We start from the raw sequence: 22,973 nt of genomic DNA on the forward strand, positions 1-22,973 counted from the left end.
CACTAATAGGAGACTTGGCTAGTGTTCCTGTAACCAACCTTTCTACCTCAGTTTCCCACCGTATTGGAAGATCATTTCCTGAAACAATGACCCCTTCATTAAATCAGTTTTGTTTTTAGTTATCTGAATTTGGGTTTGTCTTGACAGTGCTGGAGAGCAACCCCAAGCCTCTTGCTTGCTAGGCAAGTACTCTTCCACTAAGCCGTCCTCTTAATGAAGGCATCTTTTCCACAAGAGTTATGTTTAAGGGTATTTATTCAGTACCTTTATCATTTACATTGACAATCGAGAACATAGATGGGGAAGAGTCAACTATTTTAAACCCCTATGGAATGTTCTAGAGTAATTTCCACAGTCACAACAGTCCTTAAGCTGTCTGCCCATACCTCAATGCTGTCTAAAGCATGTCCTTTCCCGAGCAGCTAGGCCTTGCCGCCACCATGCTGGGCTGAGCTCACAAACTCTTGTGACCTGCAGCTTGCTGTCACTTCTCTAACTCCTCTTTCTGCAAAACTGATGTCTGCAGTAACAGCACCTTCTGACCTAGCCTTTGATCCTAGACTTTAGGAGAGTGGGAAGGGAGGCTTGATAATGAGGCTAGCCTCGGTGACAGAGCTAAGAAATAAAGCCCCAAACAAATGAAAACTTTCTGCCAGTGCCACAGCTGCCGCCTCAGCAAGAAGCGGGAAATAGTAAGAGCTGGAGGGGACGGGAACTCCACAAGGGGAGCAACAGAACAAGATAATTTGAACACAGGGAACTTCCCAGAGACTCATACTCCAACCAAGGACTATTTGTGGAGATAACCTAGAACCCCTGCACAGATGTAGCCCACGGCAGTTCAGTGTCCAAGTGGGTTACATAGTAATGGGAAGAGGGACGGCCTCTAACATAATCTGATTGGCCTGCTCGTTGATCACCTCCCCCTGAGGGGGGAGCAGTCTTACCAGGCCACGGTAGAGGACAATGCAGCCACTTTTGATGAGAATTGATAGACTAAGATCAGAAAGGAGAGGAAAACCTCCCCTATCAGTGGACTTGGGGAGTGGCATGCATGCAGAAAGGGGAGGGAGGGTGGGATCGGCAGGGGAGGAGAAAGGGGCTTATGGGGGGATACAAAATGAATAAAGTGTAATTAATAAAAAATTAAAAAAAAAAAAAAAAAGAAGCACCATTCTCCACCACCACAGGGGACAGAGTGCATCCCTCCAACGACTCCACCCTCCAGGGCTCCAAGACCTGAAGACTGATCATCATGTCAAATCACTGTACTTCCCACTACCCCTAAAGCTGTCTCTCCCATTACCAAATCCACGGAAGCCGCCCTCTGCCACAGTATCCTTCACCATAACCACCAGCACAGGTGCTGTAACCCTGTTTCCTCCACAGCCAAAGTTGCCACCACTTCCAGGGTTACTTCCACAACCACCAACAAAGAGTGCAGGACTACTTCAGCCCTACGGTTAGTTGAAACATGAACCATGCCTTATTTCAACAAGGCGTTCCTCATTTCAAAGCTGAGACCATTAACAGAACAGTATTTCTGGACAGTATTTCTATATGGTCATGGCCGTCAAAGGTTACATAAGAAAAGATCCTCTTCTGGATCCTACCACAGTAAGTCATGATTTCAATCACTTCAAATTTTCCATGCTGTTCTAAACATTCTTTTAGATCATGTTTGTGATGGTTTGAGTAAGAATGGCCCCCATAAGCTCGTATATTTGAACGCTTAGTCATTAGGGAGAGGTGTGGCCTTGCTGAAGGAAGTACATCACTGGGGGATGGGCTTTGAGGTTTCAAAACCTCACTCCAGGCCTAGTGTTTGTTTCTCTCTCTGCCTATGGATCAGGATGTACCTCTCAGCTACTGCTCTAGCACCTGCCTGCATGCCATCATGCTCCCTGCCATGAGGATAATGTACTAACCCTATGAAACTGTAAACAAGGCTCCAATTAAATGTTTTATATCATAGACAATCAATCCCGTCGGCCACAAACCCTGCCTTACTTGTAGAGCTATTTCAACCCAGGTGTGAGCTTCAAAATAACACTTTTTTCCCCTTCACAGAACTTGTTGATTAAGAGCAAGGTATGGTAAAGAATCTTCTTCTGCTACAAGAAAAATAAAAGGCGTTTATGTCTTCTACTCTGTTCCACTGTCTGCTCATTCAAGTAGACACAGTCCAACATCACGTATGTAACACTAATCTGTTCCAAAATCTTTTGTAGTTACTTTGGTATCATTAAAGTACTTATGGCTGAATATGGTGGTATGTACTGTACTCCCAACACACTCTGGAGGCTAAGATGAAGGATGGTTAGTCAAGTCGGTACAGCCTACATACATAAGAAGGCCCAATCTCAAAAACATACCAAAACAAAACAAAAAACAGTTAAAAACCCGGATCTGGCTTACTTTTCCCCCAAGAATACAGTTGAGAATCCAATTGGTCTACTTTTTAAGCAAGTGTTTGCATGATAAACCTTATAACTTTATAATTCCTATTAAATCACTTGTTAAAGGTAAGCATAGCATATAAAATAGAGTTGAGTTTTCACAATATGCTTTCTGCCTACACATTAAAGACAAAGTGATGAATCAGAGGAAGATTTGACGGAATGAGTCAGGGATAAGATATACCTAACTCTCACAAAAACTGGGCAGGAAAGAGAGGCTAACTTAAGAGCAGCACAGGGAGAAAGAATAGAGTTGTTTTGTTTTGTTTTGTTTTTTAGGTTTCTCAAGATAGGGTTTCTCTGTGTATCTCTGGTTGTCCTGGACTCACTCTGTAGACCAAGCTGGCCTTGAACTCACAGATATCTACCTGCCTCTGCCTCCCTGAGTGCTGAGATTATGGACGTGCACCACCACATCCGGCTGAGAAGAGTTTTTGTTTTGTTTTTACCAAGAGTTTTTTACTGAGACAGTTTTATAGAGACAGAGAGAACAAGCTAGACACAGGTGAAGACAGACTGAGCCAGAGAATGTGAAGAAGCCTAAAGATTAAAACATATTGCCAGAATTAGTTTAAGGCCAGGCAGAGCAATTCAGTCAGAAGCCAAGAAAAGCCAGTTTGAATCAGTCAGCTTGGAAAAGACTTTGGGCCAGACAGCTTGGTTGAAGCAGTTAAAAGAGTTCAGAAAGAGATAGAAAGGCTTGGGAGTAGCTCTCATCTGATACCCTCAGATGAGGTAATAAAAACAACATTTATAGCTATGGAAGACAGATCCAATGATGCTTCTTTGTGGGATGGCCACAAGCACATATGATCCAATTAACTGTCTCAACAACTAAGAACCAAACTAACAATTCAACTTTCTCTGACTTGAATATTTTAAGAGCCCTGAGATCCAGGTTGTAGAACACTGGCCTTAATGTGAGCTAACAAAGTCCAAAGCTGGTGTTTGCATTAATTAATCGGTCCCATCATGGCAAGGATAGGCTATGAGATGGAGAAAGCAGATATGGAAGAGACTTCCCCAAGTACACTCCTCTGTGCTTGTGCCAATCTGTCCAAGAAAGAATAATATTTAAGGCCTTTACGTAATGGCATATTAATCCACAGGCCCTCATTCAGAAGAATGAATTATACCATACAAGGATAGAGCCAGAACTGGTAATAAGCACGTCACCCTTTGACCATCTACTCCAACTACAGCAATATCCCTTTGCTATAGTAACATTAATTTATTTCTCTAAGTTATTTCACATTAAAATATTAGTCATATGTTTTATAAAGCAGTGTTTATTCGTTTCAGTGTACATTGTGATTTCTGGCTTTATTAGAAAAATGATATATATTTTCTTCCTGTTTTATAACCATGAAGATATAACTATGACTGGATACACACAATCCACATAAACAATAAGGAAGTGATAATTATTCTATTTGTAGTGCTGAAAGGACATCTGTACCTCCAGCTCACTCACAGTGAATCCATCTTCATCACAGGCTTACCCGCTTACTACGTCCTGATTCCATCAACTAAGCTAACTGTCTAGCACAGCAGTTCAATCGTCCTAATGCTTTGACCCTTTAATACAGTTCCTCATGTTGTGTTGACTCCAACCATGAAATTATTTTCATTGTTACTTTATAACTGTAATTTTGCTACTGTTATGAGTCATAATATAAATATCTGATATGCAGGATATCTGATATGTGACCTCCGTGAAAGGCTGGTTCAACCCCAAAGGGGTCCAAATTATACAAGCAAATAAAGATCCAGGGAAGGGTCCTGAAGAAGTTACTATTATTCCAGGAAAGAGGAGACCTAGTGACTTTGACTCTTAGTAATTTTCAACAAAGGACATCAAACTGTTCCAGAAGAACATACACAAAGGTTTCTAGAACAGACACTGCATCAGGTGCCTTCCAGGCCAGCAGGAAGGATGAACAACGCAAGCTTTAATAAAAAGGACAACAACAAAATGGGGTCAATTTCAATTGTACTTCATATCCCTATTATAAATGGAGCACAGCATGGAGTGGGCCCTTCCAAAATGATTCACTTCCTTCCTGTCCTTCAGTACTGCTCCAGAGTCAAGGAACCATCCAACTCCGCTCTCTTTTCCTCTCCAGGACCTGCCTAAAGGATCTAGAAAATCCCAGACCAGGGTTTTAAAAACTTCCTGAAACCCATGTTAGATCCAGGCAAGGAAAAGAAACCCAGCCAGGCCTCAGCCCTTGGAACAGTTTAAAGGCCAGAGGGAGCTAGCTACAGCTCCTGTCAGACTGAAGAAAACTTGTCGTCTCCCCAGAGGAGAGAGGATCACTTTGTGCGGCACAAAATGAGCATAGCCCACCCAGAGGGCGGCAGAAATGAGCAAATAGGACCTGACTGTTCTGTGAGGGCTCAGTGGCACATGCCTTTAGTTCCTGCACCTAGGAGGCAGAGGCAAGTGGATCTCTGTGAGTTCAAGGCCAGCCTGCTCTACAGAGGGAGTTCCATGACAGAAAGGGCTAACTCAACAAAACCATAAAAAAAAGGAGAGAGAGAAAGAGAGAAAGGAAGGAAGGAAGGAAGGAAGGAAGGAAGGAAGGAAGGAAGGAAGGAAGGAAGGAAGGAAGGAAGGAAAGAAAGAAAGAAAGAAAGAAAGAAAGAAAGAAAGAAAGAAAGAAAGAAAGAAAGAAAGAAAGAAAGAAAGAAACTAAGTTTAGGAGAGACGCTGAGGAGAGTGACTTTGCCCTCAGAAGCAGGAAGGTGGTGGTCCCCAGGCTCACTGGGCAGTCACCTAGCCTACTTAGCACACTTAAGGCCAATCAGGGGCCCTGTCGCAAAGAACAAGGCAGATGGCTCCTGAGAAACACCACTTGAGGTTAACCTTTGACTTACACACACACACACACACACACACACACACTCTCTCTCTCTCTCTCTCTCTCTCTCTCTCTCTCTCTCTCTCTCTCAGGTGAGCTCCTTCTCTATAATCCACATGTGAAAGTCCAGCGTTCACCTCTTTTCACCCCTCGCATTCCCCACAAATGAAAGACCTCTGATTGAGGTCAGTGACGAGCCTCTTACCCTGCCAGGAAGGCTAAGGAGTAGGAGCTGTTCTTGGAAACAAAGGCCGAGCGATGTGCCTGTGTCATCTGGCCCCGAGATGGTTCTTCATTCTCTGAATCCGACAGCCGTGCAGGACACTGACAAGGAGACAAGGGAGACAAGACTGTCCACTGGGGTTCCCATAGAATCTGTCCTTGCTATAGTTTCAAACTTCAGTCTAAGTCACTTTTCTGAGCCCCAGTGTGATTTCAAATGCTTTTTGAAAATACTATTTGCAAATGTGGCTTTAACGGAAAATACCCAAAATCAATTTAACCCATTATCAAATTGCAAATAATATTTTCTTCCAGCTCTGGGAGAGAGTTAGTAATAATGGCAATCTCTATGTATTCTGATCTGTTTTCATTATCAGTTTGGTACCAAGTAAAAGACTATTTCACTCTCATCTCTATCAGTGTCCCTGGTCTGTTTCTGCTTCCTCTAAATAGACTACACTACTGTAAAGATTCTACAAGCTGATGAAATACTAAATAAGCTAACATGTAAATCCTCAAAAATACTTTATGCTTCTAATTTAAATAATATTAAGAAAAAAGCTTAGTTTTATATTATTCACCAAATTCCTTTGAACTGATGAAAACTAAGTTGCATTATTGCAAATAATTATCTACATAGATAAAGACTACCCACCTCTCCACGCTTCCATGCCTAAAACCTAGAAACATTAGAGAAGAAATATTTACCTCTCATCTTTACCTTGGACATAAATAAGCCTAAGGCACTGTGGGTTTTTAAAACCGTATACAGCCTGGGTAAATGAAATGCTTGCGGCGGCACTTGACAAAGACACCATCCCTACCAAGGGTGAGCTACTCGGGTGGGGTAGGTGCTCGTCTACATCACAGTTCTGGAGATCAACTGGGCAAGAAACGTTAAAACAGCTTCAGAGCACACTTCCTTCACCCAGCCTTCTACTTTTAGTAATTCAGCACAGCAGCATTTAAGGCAGCAAGATATCTACAGGATAGTAAAATATTCAAATAAATTGTACTGGGGGCAACTGAAGAAAGATTAACAGTTTTTATCTACATGTAAAGGCACAATTTATAATTAACCAAAAATGGATTCCAAAACAGTCTGTATGCAAGGCAACGTTTCCGAGTGAGGAGAACATGGAGCACACGCGCAGTGCGGGTGTGCCTGTGTGCACTATGCGAGTACACTGCACTTAGAAAATAGGACTGACCAGGGTAATCACCAAGATGTCTGTAGGGCTCACTTCTAAGTTACAGGTAATTAATCTGTCACCTCTGATTTATAATCCTTACTATAACTGCAGGCTGTACTGTTCTGTTATCCAACAAGTCACATCATTATTAGAGTAACGGTGCCATAAGAAAACAACAAATTAAACATTATGCCCATTTTGTTTCCATTATAAAAAAATATCATAATCTCTCCTTCTGGAATATGTTCTTTCCGACTTAAATAATTCCATGAGCACGTATCAAAAACTTGTGATGGGCAAGACATTGTGGGAGGTTTTGAATTGGATCAGATACGTATCACAACCAACCACATAGAGAAACATAAAAATCTACAACGCGAATATGAGGTCCTAGGAGAGCCACCAAGTACTAAGGGTGGGCTGAGGAAAGGAGTGAGACTGAAGGGAGGACTCTACCAGTTAACCTGACGGAAAGACAAACAGCAACCTTTGCTGCAGCAGCTGCTGGAAATGTACTTGCGAAAGGAAGGCTGAGTACATGCTGGCAGCAAATGGCTCTGCTCTCAAGAGTCAGAGAGCACACTCAAGGAGGGGAAGACTAGCTCGGATCATGCTTAAGGAAGGCCCTGGGTGCCGAGTGCAGAGACCTCACTTAGTTCTAAGGAAATGTAGAGACACCGAGGCGTGGAGGCAGGAAAGTGTAGTGACTGTTCTCATCATGACACATGCTCAATACAAAAGCTCCTCTGGCTGGCTTTCCACTGAGACCATTTCAGATTCTCTTGGATCCCAGTTTTGATAATCATTTGCTCAAAACCAAACACTTGCTTTTCCCTAGTGCTAAGGACTGAGCCCAGGGCTTTTCACACATGGTAGTCAAGGGCTCCTCTCCTCCACTGTCCAGCCCTTTTTATTTTAAACAGTCTCACAAAGTAGCCCAAGCTAGGCTTGAACTCACTCAGAGGCCCAATCAACCATGAAGCTGCAATCTTCTGACTTCAGTCTCTCTTTTCTTCTTTCATTCTTTCTTCCTCCTTTTTTTTTTTTTTTTTTTTTGGCCTTTTTAAGGCAAAGTTTCTGTGTGCAGCCTGCCTTTCCTAAAACTAGCTCTGTAGCCCAGGCTGGCCTCAAACTCAAACACAGAGATCCGCCTGTCTCTGCCTCCCAAGTGCTGGGATTAGAGGTGTCCTCCACCACTGCCCAGCCTATCTAAAAACTATTAAAGCCATTTAAAACTTCTAACAAATGTAAAAGAAAATAGGGAGGGTAGAAAAAAAAAGAATCATAAAAATCCAAAACGGGTTAGATTTTACTCACTGTGCTTTGCATTGACAAGTTATAAATCTTGCTATTACCAATAAGGGAATCTGAAAAATCTGCATTTCCTGACTCCTTTAAAGAAGTAAATTGCACTGTTGCAGCTACTTTCTATTTTAAAGATAGTTGTGCCAAAAGCAAAATAATTACAATAACTCCCAGCCTTGACCTGGAAGCAATATTAGAGGCTAAGTTCCTAGAGGGAATCTGATGTTCTGGCTTCTTTCAAGGAAGGACCACCTCAATCAAGACTTGGGGGCTTCTGTACTGTTTCCCTGAGGACATTATGACTGGGAGGGGCAAAGCTGTGCCTTCGAAGACTACAGCCTACAGCTGCAGTCAAACCGTGTCCTAGCTCCTCCTAAGCTAGTGTGTATCCATACCAGCAGCAGTCTTTTGTCTTTCAGGGTTCACAGCGTACATGGAATTGAGGGCACACAGCATTCAAGTCTTACTAAATGGAATCTTTTACAGGATTAAAAATTTATAAAATTCAAGTGACTTTGTTTTATTTTTATTGTTTTGAGAAAGAGCCTTGCTACATACATAGCCCAGGAAGGCCTAGAACTCATTACAGAGCCCAGGTCAGCCTAACTACAACCCTCCTGCCTCACCCTGCCAAGTACTGCTATTACAGATGTGTGCTGTTTCCAAGCGGTTACTTTTAATAAATAATTAATGATGATTAATACAACCAGAATCGTATGCCATCTGCATATGGCAGTCAACAAATACACTGACCTAAGACAGCTTTAAAAACTTGTTTCTGAGGCTCAGAAAAAAAATGCCTTTATACAAACTAAGCCAGAAGCATGGACAGAAAGAAACCTGGCCAGAGTGCACAGTTAGATGCAATGCTGGTTGTGCAGAGTTTTTCCCTATCCTCTCTCTCTCTATATATATATATATATGTGTGTGTGTGTGTGTGTGTGTGTGTGTGTGTGTGTGTGTGTGTGTATGTGTGTGTACATTTATTTATTTTTATTGTATGAGTATTTGGCCTGCATGTCCCCCACAGTGCCTGTTCCTCATGGGAGTCAGAAAAGGGTATCAGATCCCCCGAAACTGGAATTTTAAGAGACTGTAGGCCACCATGTGGGTGATGGCACTCAAACCCAGGTCCTCTACAAGAGCAGCCATCTCTCCAGCTCCCCTCTTTTCCCACCTCTTGTGTTGCCTACATTCATATATGTTAAGGCTTCATTAGTTCTAAAAATAACCTGAAATGTTAACAAGGCTACATGACTCAAAATATATACAACAAGCTTCGCCGGCTATGGTGGCGCACACCTATAATACCAGCACTCAGGGAGGCAGAGGCAGGAGGGATGCTGTGAGTTTGAGGTCAGCCTGGTCTGCAAAGCAAGTCTAGGACAGCCAGGGCTACACAGAGAAACCGCCTCGAAAAACAAAAAACAAACAAAAAGTATTAGATATACAAACTGTTATGACTAGAACTTTTATTAAACTGTTGTTTTCTATATAAATACAATTATATTTTCAAAAAATACTTTCTTGGTCCAGCGAGATGGGCTGGTGGGTACCTGACCATCTGAGTTCAATCCCCAGGATCCACAGTTTGTCATTTGACTGACATGTGTGTGTCAGAGTACGCATGTGCTCACACACATACAAATAAGTAATAAAATATAAGTAATGAAAAACATTCAGGCAAGATTTGGCCCGGTCCTATGCCTAACTATGTTTAGACTTCTCATCTAATATTGGGGACATATTTCTATCTAAGCATTGTTCTGCTTAAGGGATTATAGAGGATAACGCAAAGTAAAATACCAGCTTCAAAAAAAGTCTACTTGAAGATATTAAAATGTATCAAGTTCAATGTCAAAACCCAGCACATACATCAACCTGATGGTATACACAGAAATCTTATCACATGCAGCACACTATCCCAGCTCGTTCTCACTTGTCTGTCTTCTGTTCCCTTCATCTTCCCACAGGTTCCACGTTCAAAATGACTTCCACCATCTCTACCTGGACAGAAGTGCTTCACCCCTCTTAGGCTGCACAGTCAGTGTCAGTGAATACCTATGGTGCGTGGTCTGCTGACACAGAGCTCAGACCCACGTCCTTGGCTGAGCTGCTAGACTGAGGCAGATGTCCACCAAAAGGGACCCACTAACCTGCTCCAGGCTAGTTTTCAGCACTACTGGCTCGTCTCTTTTTTTCTGTTCATCTGTTTTCCTCTTCCCCATGTCTGAATCCTCCTGCAGTATCTTGTGGATCTGGTCTTCACAAGTTTTTTCTTCTTGTAACTTCTCTTCTTTCAGCTGAAAAATACACAGCACACAGAGACAGAAGAGTGTTAGGAAATTCAAGACTTAAAAACTCTCTTTATAGATGAAATCAAGTGGCAGTCTCCAGGGTAACTTTTTTTTTTTTTAAGGAAGTTTTATTTTTAACTAATTTACCTTTATTTTATGTGCACTAGTGAACTGCTACATATATGTCTATGTGAGAGTGTCAGTTCTTGGCGTTACCAATCTTGGAGTAACCCATTTATGAGCTGCCACGTGGGTGCTGGGATTTGCAGCTTTGTCAGTGCCCCCAACCGCTAAGCCATCTCTCCAGCCCCCAGGGTAACTCTCTTATTAGATACAGTCACCCTGATTTTTAAGTAAATCTGCTTTTCTACTTGGCTCTAGCTCAGTGGTTCCTAAACCTTTACTATAGTTCCTCATGTGGTGATCTCTGTTTCATTGCTACTTCATAACTGTAATTTTGCTATTGTTACAAATCATTATCTGATATGCGACCCCTGTGAAAGGGTCATGATCCATAGGTTGGTTGCTCTAGCTAAACATATATTTCATGGCTTAAAATTGAACTGTTCTGTATTCTTAAGCAACATGAAACCATAAAAGCTAGTTGTACAGATAGATTTAATCACATACAAAAAAATAAAACTTAAATCTAAAAATTTTTACCTCATAAGTTACATATAATTGTATTGAGCCAGGAGAAAAGCAGAAGCAACCACAAGAATATTCAAGGATTAGCAGCAACAATGACTTTTCCCAGTTGCAGCACTGCATTTTATGTTAATATCCTAGAGTCACAGAATACTCAAAAAAGACACAAGACCTACAAAGAAACCTAAGGCACAGATACATGCTTCTCATTTGAGAAAGGCAGTGTTGCATGATACCACTAGCAGAAGACTTTTAATGAAAACCTGGGCCTCTGTGTCTTACTCTGAAAAAACTATTCTTGTAAGTATCCTAAGTGGTCGTCAGAGGATCTTGTTGTGCTCTTACAGCATATCAAGCAGTCCTTTCTACTTTTATTTCAGTTTTTACTGCTCCAAGTTTTAGTAAATTTAAATGAGATAATATGTATCCAAGCACTGATAAGCTCCTTATAATTTTCATTTCTTGTAAAAAGATAGAGCTGAAAGGACCGCCCACACCTGGAAGACAGCCAGGTGGGCAGCTGCCACTGATGACCAAGTATGTGGTGGAGAGATGGGAGGGAAGTGAGGTGCTCTGTGTACTATTTAATGAGGTGGAACTGGAGATGCTACTGCAGTGAAGAACAGACTGAAGTGAGTAGCCTGTGAGGCCACCTGAGGCCATGGTGAGGTCCTGGCCTGTGCTACTGCTGAGGGCCATGCCTGGCTCCGTGTTACCACCAAAGGCCACATGGAAGTCCATGGTCTGGACTGCTGCCTGGGCCCTGTTGATATCCAAGCGCTGAGCTGAGCTGGCCCCACCCCTCACTAGCTGTTGCGCGCAGGAGAGCTGCCACTGCTGGCTTGGGAAGGGAAGAGCTGACGGGCTGACCAACTCAGCTCCCACCAAGGCCCAGATCCTGGGCTTTGAGCTGGACCACCACCACATCTACCCCACTTATAAGCTACTAAAGTGCATGAAGGGGCTGGTCCTGCAGAACCAAAGCTGCAGGAGCTCCATGACGCAGGGCAACAACAGGATATCTGAGAGGAGTGCTGTGAGGATCCAGTATTGACAGTGCAGCAGAGGCCAGAAGCCTCGAACCAGACCAATGACTTATTGCAATGAATACTGGCAGGTACAATTCTCTGGGCAAAAAGGTACACTGTGAAACGCTGACACTGCAGTTTCCACAGTGAAAATTTTTTAAGAATCTTTTATCTTTTATTTTCTTTTGGAGGGGAAGTTGCAAGAGTGGAGGATGGATATGGAAGGACTGAGAGATGAGTAGGACTGGGGTGCATGATGTGCAATTCACAATGAATTAATAAAAAGTTTTTTAAGAAGATAAAGCTAAAGAAACAATGATACTTTAGGGGAGGGTGTTGTTTTGTTTTTAATGAATTAGTTAGAAAATGGTTTTGTGTGTATTTTGCACAGATGAGTAGGTGCATGCCAGGGATCCATAGTGCATATGGAACGACTCTCCTCCTCCTGTGCGGGTTCCAAGGATGGCAGTAGGTGGTAGGCTTGGCAATAGATGCCTTTACTCATGGAGTCATCTCATTGACTCATGTGTTAGGACAAAAGGTCTCACTACATGGCACAGGCTAGCTTTGAGCTCGGGATGCTCCTCCCATGGCTTCCCAAGTGCTAGCATTACAGGCCTGTGCCATCACACTTAGCTAAAAACAGACTTTTGATGGGGTGTTGTCTGTAGGCTTAAATAATAATAATAACCCACAGTAACAAAAATAATAAAGCCTAGCCTTACTTTTCCAATTTCTATAGCTCTGACTCCTATAAGCCTGAACTAGTCTCTAAGACACTGAATGCACTTAAAAGTGGTTTATATAGAAGCCGAAAACACCCCATACAATATAATGAAATGGACTACCAGCTCCACCCCATTCAAATGAGACCATACAGAAAGAAAAGCAAATCCACACCAGGAAACAAAACTGAAGTCAGTGTTCACAGCCCATAGGGAAGAATTCATGTATTCTACCATTTCAGAGGCTTTTGTTTAACAAATGTCCACAAATCACACACAGATAGGCATTTCATTTTTTAGAGGATACAGAGGCAAAGTGGCACAAACAGACCAGGTTTTAGCATGACAGTAATTATACTTGCTAATTGTGTGCCAGGTGCCAAGGTAAGAACTCAGCCTCTGTGTGCACTGTATCTGTCTCACTCACTCTGTAAGACTCCAGGAGAGGATCTAAGAGTGTCGGGTGGTACCTGGAGGCCAGGCATGGAGCACCCAGAGAACATGTCAGAGCGACAGGCTGCCCCCGGCCTTCCCCTGCTCATATCTTCATTTGTAGGTGTGGTTATACATTTGGTTTTGAATAGGTGAACACAGAGGCTCCTTGAGTTCAAGGAAGTATGTAGTAAACTAGCTGTACTAAGAAGTGGGCTGGGAGAACTCCAACCTGAGGAGAACTCCAACCTGAGCTGTATCCTGGACCAATTCCTTACCCAAACGTAACTACAGTTATGATCTCTAATAATACAAATCATTTTATCTATTGCTTTTCCTGGGGCTGGGGGCAGCATCTCACTTTAGAGCCCATGCTGGCCTTGAACTCTCCAGCCTACTGCCTCAGTTTCTCAAATGCTAGGAATATAGGCATGTGCCATTATCTCTGGCCTAGTTTTGATTTTTATATACATGGAGTGTTAAACTTTTTGACTGTCATCGTTCATTCATCATTCTGTGAATCTTACCTCTTCTCATTTTTCTTTTTCTATTCTATTGTTTCATTTTAAAACAATCCAACCATTCTATTATTCATAGGTACCTGGAGACATCCTAATCTGTGGCTATTTAAAAATAAATTGGAATTCTTGTCCACATACCTAGGTATATGCATACCATGGACTAGTACCTAGAGAAACTGTGAGTCATAAGACACGGGCATGCTGCCAGCTTTTCAAGCTGGTTATACAGACTGCATTCCCACTTCCAGCCCCTCCGCGTAGGAGGACAACAGTCGCTCCCAGATTCTCCACCGCTCAGGACTCTATTTTTGCCATCCTGTGGGCTGGTACTGCATTATGACTCTAATCTGCATTCCTCTGATAACAGGCCTGTAGAGCACCTTCCCTAAGCTTGTTGCTTGCACATCCTCTTCTTGGCATGGCTAGTCACATCTCTGTTCTTCTAGTAGGGGTTACTTATATTCTTCGGATATGAGACCTGTCAGCATAAACTATACACATACATGTATCTGTATATATGTCTCTTCTTATATCTTAAATATGTTCACCAAAAGTAAGTCCATGTTAATGGTATTTGGAGGTAGGGCTCTGAGAGATTAGGATTAGATGCTCACATTCTTTCTTACATCTGGGAACTATCATCTTTTCAGCCATGGGAGAGGGCATAAGGTGTTGTCTCTGTGGTTTTAATTAGTATTTCTCTAATGGTTAATTATGCTGTCTTTTCATTTCCTTAATAGGCTATGTTCTTTTGTGAAATGTCTGTTCAAACCTTTTGCTCTTTTATAATTTTACTTATTACCTTATTAGGAAGTACAGTAATTTTTGATATATTCTAGATAAAAGTTCATTGTTAGATATACATTTTGAGAATATTTTCTTCTAATCTTAGCTTTGCCTTTTTATTTCTTTAATAAATTTGAAAAGCTAGGTTTTGGGGTTTTGTTTTATTTTGTTTTGACATTTTGACAAAATCAATATATTGGTTGTCTTAGTTAGGGTTACTATTGCTGTGATGTCACACCATGAGCAAAAGCAACTTAGGAGGGAAAGGGTTTATTTCACTCACAGTTCCATATTCAGTTCATCATCAAAAGTAATGAAAGCAGAAACTCATGCAGGGCAAGAACCTGGAGGCAGGAGTTGTTGCAGAGGCCATGGAAGAGTGCTGCTCACCAGCTTGCTCTTCAAGTCTTGCTCAGCCTGCTTTCTTATAGAACCCAGGACCAACAGCCTAGGGATAGAACCATCTATCATGGGCTGGGCCCTCCCCCATCAATCACTAACTAAGAAAAGTCCTGTGGGCTTACCTATAGCCCATCTTACAAAGGCATTTTCTCAACTGCATCCTTTTGATAATTTTATTCATATAACTGAGTTTGTTATTACATATTGGTATTTTTTCTTCTATTAAAAAGTCTGAAAGATTGTTCTCCTTTCTAGAAAACCTATGCCTACTCCAAGATCAAGACTTTTTACTGTTTACTTCTGTGCAGTTTTAGCTTTACACTTTTTGTTTGTTTGTTCTCAAGACAGGGTTTCTCTGTGTAGCCTTGGCTGTCCTGGACTCGCTACATAGACCACTGGTTTGGAACTCACAGAGATCCACCACTTTCCTCTGCCTCTTGAATGCTGGGATTAAAAGGCATGAGCCACAATGTCTGACTTTACACTAACTTTATTTTGTTTTGTTTTCTGAGACAGGGTTTTTCTGTGTAGCCTTGACTGTCCTGGACTCGCTCTGCAGACCAGGCTGTCCTCAAGCTCGCAGAGATCCTCCTGCCTCTGCCTCCCCAAATACTGGGATTAAGACATGGACCACCGTGCCATACTTACACTAACTTTCTATATATAGGATAAAACAGATTTAAATTCACTCTTACTGATTCATGAGTTATTGAGTTTAACTTCACTACAGATGTTGAAAGACTATTCTTTGACCATTATATGACTTCAGTGATAGCAGCTGACTTTTGTTAGAGACTATATGTGTCTTCTCAACCCAAAATTTGTATCTGAGACTTTAACCCCTATGGTGACATGAGATCATGGCTAGAGCTCTTATAATGGCACTGATGCCCTTATAAGGAGAGTCAGCATTTGCCTTCTCCTCCCTTCCTCCTTCCTTGTCTATCTGTCTCCATCCCTGCTCTGTTCCCACTATGGAAGGATGTAAGAGAAGAGAGCTACCTACAGACCAGGAAGCGGCCCATATCATGAGAACACATAAATCTGTACCTTGAGTTTCTACTTCCCAGTCCCTCTCACTATCAGAGATGCTTGCTATTTAAGGCACTAATCCTACAGGATTCTAGTGTAGCAACCTAAGCTAAGACAATTGCATGTATTTTCATTGTCAACACTCTACTGTCTTGCTGACTACATCACAAGCCTTAAACTCACATGAAGACCTCTAGCAATAGTCACTACCAAGAGACAACATGACCTTCAAAAACTACTCCATGAGCACAACAAAACTGTAGAGTGAAATGCAAAGTAGAAAAAGAAATCAGTTGTCTTTACACACTTGCACCGAACAATCAAAATAAACTTATCATAAAAATAACACTCAAAATTTAGAATACCTAAGACTAATCTGGATAGAAGGTCTATAAACTGAGAACCACCAAATACTACTTCGAAAAATTAAGAAATAAGTAGAATATATGACATCGACAGGTTTAAAGGGTTAATATTACTAACATGCCAGTTCTCCCCAAACTGACCTACAGACTAAAGCAATCCTAATCAAAATTCTAACAGGTAACCAAGTGGTAGTTATACATGCCTCCAGTACTCTGGAGGCAGAAGCAGGAGGATCACTGTGAGTCCAAGGCCAGCCTGGACTACAGAGTAAGTTCTAGAACAGTCAGAGGTACACAGAGAAATCCTGTCTTAAAAAACATATGTGTGTGTGTATGTGTGTGTGTGTATGTATGTATGTATGTATGTATGTATGTATGTATGTATGTATATATGATATATGTATCAGGATATTTGGGGGCAGAATTGGCAAGCTGCCTATAAAAGTAGATGTACCATGAACCTTAAGAGTGAAAATAACTTTGAAAAACAGCAAAGTTAGATGGTTAACACACCAGAATTCAAGATTCACCAGAAGTATCGAAATCAAAGCAACAAGAAATTTACATAAAAATAAATCAAGGGTACAGAATATATGAAGTTGCTGAAAGACAATTAAATGGAAAGAAAACTTCCCCACAAACGAGGCATCTACATACAAATAGCAGTTCAAAATGCATTGCAGATGCAAATATTAAACGTAAATCTATATTACTCCCACAGGAAAACACAGCAGGAACTCTGTGTCCTTGGGCACACTAACATACTAACAGCGTCATGTACAAGGGGAGACTATGAACTACAGAGCATCAAAGAAACAACCTGCTCTTCAAGATGCTAAGACAATGAGAGGAAACAATGCACAGGTGAGGAGAAGCATGCACAGAGCATGTACTCCTGGAAAGACTGGAATCTAGAGCACACAGAGATCTTACAAAATTAAGAAAAGAAAAAAGAAAAACTAGCAAAAATTGTGAACAGATACAACATGTGCTGTAACATCCAGAGACAAATACAAAGAAGGATTCTCAGCATCATGGTCCTGAGGAGAGGCCAGTCACCCGAGCTACACAGCACCCGCTCTCCGCTTCCAACTACAGCTTTTCAAAGTCTGCCATTTCTTACCCAAGCAAAACCATAGCAGCAACAGGGAGGGTTAGTATGTGCTCATTTTAAAATTCTAACACGAACATTGATAGTTATATGTAGATTTACCTGTGCCAACAGCATTTCACAAGGGTAAGCCAGACACTGCGGTAAGCTAAGACCAGGAAACTGAGACATACAAAGATTATGTAGTTTGCCTAAATTCACATATTCGTAAGTTCCAAAAATAGAATTTCAAGTCAGGCAGTTGGCTCTGCAATTGCCACTCAGTTTCAATTAGTATTAACTGTGTAATATATCTCATTTGATAAATGTCTGCATTTTTGAAAGTCTGGGATAAAATAAGTAGATTCTTAATTATAAAAAGAATGAATGAGCTGGGCATGGTGGCACACATTTTTAATCCTACCTTTCAGAGCCAGAGGCAGGCAGAACTCTATGAGTTTGAGCCCTGCCTCGTCTACATATTAAGGTCCAGGCCAACCACAGATACACAAAGAGACTTTTAAAATAGTATTTTAAAAAAGGGCTGTGAGCTGGGTGGTGGCACACACCTTTAATCCCAGCACTCAGGATGCAGAGGCAGGTGGATCTCTGAGTTTGAGGCTAGCCTGCTTTACAGAGCAATTCCAGGACAGCTGGGACTACTGAAAACTCTGTTTCAAAATCCACCTTAACCGCAGCCTCCCCCTGCCAAAAAAAAAAAAAGGCTATAAAGATGGCTCAGCCCCTGCTGCGCTCCTAAAAAAGCCAGTACCCACATCAGGTGGCTCATAACTGCATATAATGCTAGCTACAAGGATCCAACTCCTCCTTCTAGCCTCCATGGGCACCCACACACGGCAGATGGACTCACATAAACACACATAAATAAAAATAAAGCTTTTTTAAAAAGTAATGAGATGAAAATAAAATTCTCTACAGAATACCTGTACATTCATTTTTAGAAGTTATTTCTGACCTTTCATCTTGATGTTTAGGGAAACACTGACAATAACATTTTCTGAAATACTACATACTACTGAAAATGTTCGGGGGAGTGGGCAGTAAGAGTTCAGTGGTGGAGCACTTGCCACAGTCAGAATGGCAACTAAACAGTCAACACTTTAAATCTTTATTTTTACCTGTATGAGTTTTTCCCTGAAGGTATGTGTGTGTGTGTACCATCTGTGTGCAGTGCTGGCAGAGGCCAGAAGGGGCACTGGATCCCCTGGGATGGAGTTACAGAGGGTTGTGAGCTGCCATATGGGTGCTGGGAATCAAACCCAGGACCTCTTGAAGAACAGCCAGTGCTGCTCATCTCTCTAGGCCCTACATGGTATATCTAGATATGGAAAGGTCACGTGATGAGCTAAATTTAAAAAGGAGTGATAAACATAGCATGCATAGTATATTCCTAAATCCATTTTTAAAGTCTTATCTTCATAGTAAACACATTCTGGTTTTGGTTTCCAAGTATGTAGCCATGGTCAGCGTTTCTCAATATGAAGTATGAACTAGCCTCTAACTTGAGGTCTATCTCAGTCACTCAAATTCTGGGATTACAGGCATACACAACTACACCCAGCTGTTATAAACAACATTTAAACATGCTTACTGGGAGGCAGGATTACTGGTGATGTCCTCTTTTTTCTTTAAGCCTTTTTCATAACCTGAATTTTTTTTTTTTTTTTTAATGGTTTCCACCAGGCTGAAGAGATGGCTCAGCAGTTAAGAGCACTGGCTGCTCTTTCAAAGGGCCAGGTTCCATTCTGAGGATCTACACAGCAGCTAACAACTCCCTGTTACTCCAGTCACAGGATGATCTGATACCCTCTTCTGGCCTCCTCTGGCACCTGAATGCAACTGGTAAATACACATACATGCAGGCAAAACACCCATGCACATAAAAATAATTTTTAAAAAAGTTTTAATGTTTTTCACAACTTAAAAGACTTATATTTCAACTGCCTTTCACAAATGGAAAAAAATAAAACTATCCTAACTTATTAAAAGCATAATTAATCAGAGAGTTTAACAAAGTATTTTATTTGTACTAAGAGCTAAATAGCTCTTAGTAAAGATGATTCCTTAGTAAAGGATGATTCCTTTACTTACTTTGTAACATTGAAATTATTTTATTTAAATTATTCTCTATGCCATAAAAACAATTATATTAGTAGACAAATGTTTTAACTATTGATCCTGTCTTATAAATATGAAAGCAGCAGGGCCAAATACCACATTTCAGAAATAACCTAAATAACTTGTTACTCTAAATTTGATCGTGCTCTGCATTTCTTATGTGTGTTATTTTCTCCAAAAAGTATATTGCTTAAAAAAGCTATTTCCCATCTGGATAGTTGCAAACAGCAACAGGAGACTGCAATCTTATCTAATGCTCTTTGAGTTTAAGCATCCATCATGCATTCGCCTGTTCTCAGATACATAAGGCCTTGCGCCTATTTCTCTGTCTCTAGAAACAATACCAGCACATGTAGGAAATGGGCATTTCCTCTAACAGTATGTAACATTCTGGAGAAAAAAAGAGCAGCCAGAATAAACAGAATAGACCAGAAATCTAAAAATGCACCCAGTCCTATCATAAGCCAAGGACACCATTACATAAGTCACTGTTCACAAAGAAGAGGCTTTAAGAAGGATAAACATTGTTGAGCACCTGTACTTATAAACTTTATGAGAAAATCATTTTAAAATAGACCAACAACATGCTTCTTCTGTGATGTGACAGAACATGTTTTAAACTCTCCAGGTTGCTGCAAGTGTTTCCTAAAGTAGGTAAACAGAAAACAAATAAGGGAAAGGCTAGCTCAAATCTAGGTCATAGTACAACATATGTATAACCAAGTAGATTAAGTAAAATATTCAAATTTTAGTGAAATAGATTTTATTTTATAGTTCAAAGCAGAAAGATAATGAAAGAATTTTAAAATATAGCTTCAGAGACCAGAGAGTTAGCTCAACAGTTAAGAGCACTTGATGCTCTTGCAAGTTCAGTTCCCAGAACCCCTATCAAAAGGCTCACAAGTGCCTGTAACTCTGGTTAGGTCACCAGGAGCTAGGTCACCTCTGAGGTCTGGTCTCTGCAGGCACCTACATTCACATGCACTTACTTACATATAGGCACAAACACATAATTTTTATATAAGAGAGAGGAGGGGGTAAGGGAGTAAAGGCAAGGAGGGCAGAGGTGGGGAAGGAAGGGAAGGGGAGGGAAGAGGAAAGAAAAGAGAGAGGAAGTTTCAAAATGGGTTCCTTTTAAGCCATTTAGATCACCAGACCCTAGCTTTTCAATTTCACTCCTATGCTAGTGACCCTATCTTCTACAATTCTCAATATCAAAACTGACAGCTCATTTTTTTCACTGCCCGTTATGCTTTCAAGTCCCTTCTTAAATAAACCTAGATCCACAACCTAAAGCTGTGACTAGTTGGGCACAGTGCCCTCTGTCTGTAATCTCACCTTCCTGGGAGGCTGAAGAACTGAGTACAAGATCAACCTGAGGTATATAGGAAGACTTGTATTTCAGAAACAAGACAACGTGTAAACTCTAATGACATTCTTGTATTTATCTTCAAATCTACTATACCCTTTCTACTAAACTTTTAGCAAAAATTGAACCGTGGTTTAACTTAACATTGCTTACTCCAAAAAGTATTCTAATATTGGTCTCATTTCCATTGTATGGAGCAGACATGCCAAGTTCCCAGCCAGTAACCATGCTTTCCTTACTAAGGAGAGTCTGATTTTACTCAGGAAATTAGCACACCTGCTAAAATGCTGTACTTCCCGGGCTCCCTAGCAGCAGGGGTCTGTGATGTTAAAATTTTAAATTCTGATGAGTATCCCCAGGGACTCACACCAGGTGCTCAATAACAATGTGACTAATAAAAACATATCACCATTTACACTGAGGATGCTGCTGTGTGTGTACACACGCCTGGAGGGAAGAAGTGGGCTGCTGCGGTGTCTGACCAGCCTTACTTCCTGTCTCACTTGTTAAAATCTGAGCAAGCACCTGCCCCCATGCTTCTGTCACCACAGGGCCACCTGCAGCCATGCCCCTCCCACTAAGAGGGACTGTGGCCTCCATACTGCCAGTCAAAATAACCTCTTTCCTCCTTGAGCTATTCTTCCAGGCATCCATAATCCCGACATCTGCCTCTGCTCTATGACAATGTCTGATTCTGACTAAGTAGATCACTCACCTTTATAAAGCAAATGCCCACATACAGAATTACTACCCAAACATTTACAAGCCTGAGAGCAGTGGTAGTGCAGGGGAGGACTGGGGTGGTTGTTTACATCAAATGTTTACAGGCCAATCTTCAACAAATTGAAATTAAAGAATAAAAAAAATAACAATTATGGACTAGAGCCAGAGCTCAGTGGCAGAGTACATCTACCATGCCCTAAGTTCAATGTCCAATATCAAAAAAAAAAAAAAAAAAAAAAGACTATGATAACATGGTTAAAAGACTTTTCAATAGTAAATATTTTATAATTATGAGATTTTTTTCATATGCCCTGAGGCCTCCTTAACAATTCTCCTGGAGTACTTACTAAAATAGAAGCTATAAAAATCACAGCACCCACAAGTACCTAGAAGTGCTTGCAAGGAAAAGTTACACAAACAGTTATTAGCAAGGGCCAAGCTAAGTGTGGAGAACACCTCTCTCTGGGGAGTGTGACAGGTCCATCAGCTACACCTCCACCTTTGAAAAGACAACTCAAAGGTTCTTACCCACGTTTACATCTAGTGTAACTGTAAATCTATCCAGGCTGTTATAAAACAGTATGAAGAAAGACAGGCTATGAATTGTGAGTTTTAAAGACCCAATGAATTAAAAGTACGCATTCTTTAATGTTAATATTTCGATTAACTTTAAGAAAATAAATGTCATGATATTATGTACACTGTACCTTTCTCAGGCATTCATATTCCTCACGAAGTTCTCCGGGCTTGCTTAATTTGATTGGTGCTCGGAATATAAACTCTGGAGGAAAAGGAAAATCCTTTTTAATAGTTTGTAGGAAGGAACCATGACAATGTCCTACCACTGACTGCCACATTACAAATCACATAAAAAATTATGGTTATCCTTTTTTTTTTTTAAATACAGTGTCTCACATGGCTATCCTGGAACTCATTATGTAGACCAGGCTGGCTTTGGATATACAGAGATCTGCCTGCCTCTGCCTCCCTAGCACTGGGATTAGAGACTTGTATTTTCATGCCTGGCTCAAATTATGGCTATCTTAATTTGAATATTAATAGCCATTAATTAATTTAATCAACGCTTCCTAAAGTTTATCAATAAGGACTATCCTAAGCATGAACATATGCAGCCCTTGTGCCACGGAATCACCGTCCTGTGGAAAAGCGGAATAAGTAAACAAGCAAGAATGTATTATGAGCAGTGGTAGTCAATTAGTGTAGGGTGGAAGGGAAAGGACATTTTATAGTGGTCAGGGAAGAGCTCGCTGATAAAAATGCCAAAGGCCAAAGAAAACTGTATCCAAAGCCCGTGTCACGTATCACATGCACACACAAGCCTGCACACATACGCATGCGCGCACACTCACACG

General features: G+C 41.1%; 1 protein-coding gene across 1 annotated transcript in view; it reads right to left on the minus strand.

Annotated features, from left to right (window-relative positions):
• The window catches only part of Rnf169 (ring finger protein 169), a 60,263-nt gene that overhangs the window by 10,739 nt on the left and 26,551 nt on the right, over window positions 1–22,973 (minus strand). The window contains exons 3-5 of the mRNA XM_055623676.1: window positions 22,308–22,381; window positions 10,200–10,346; window positions 5,529–5,647 (exon numbers count right to left, since the gene is read on the minus strand). Of these exons, the coding sequence (XP_055479651.1) occupies window positions 5,529–5,647; window positions 10,200–10,346; window positions 22,308–22,381 (340 nt within the window). The remainder of the gene's footprint in view (window positions 1–5,528; window positions 5,648–10,199; window positions 10,347–22,307; window positions 22,382–22,973) is intronic.

Source organism: Psammomys obesus, unplaced genomic scaffold (genome assembly GCF_907164565.1).
Source record: "Psammomys obesus unplaced genomic scaffold, mPsaObe1.curated_primary_1811, whole genome shotgun sequence".
NCBI lineage: Eukaryota > Metazoa > Chordata > Mammalia > Rodentia > Muridae > Psammomys > Psammomys obesus.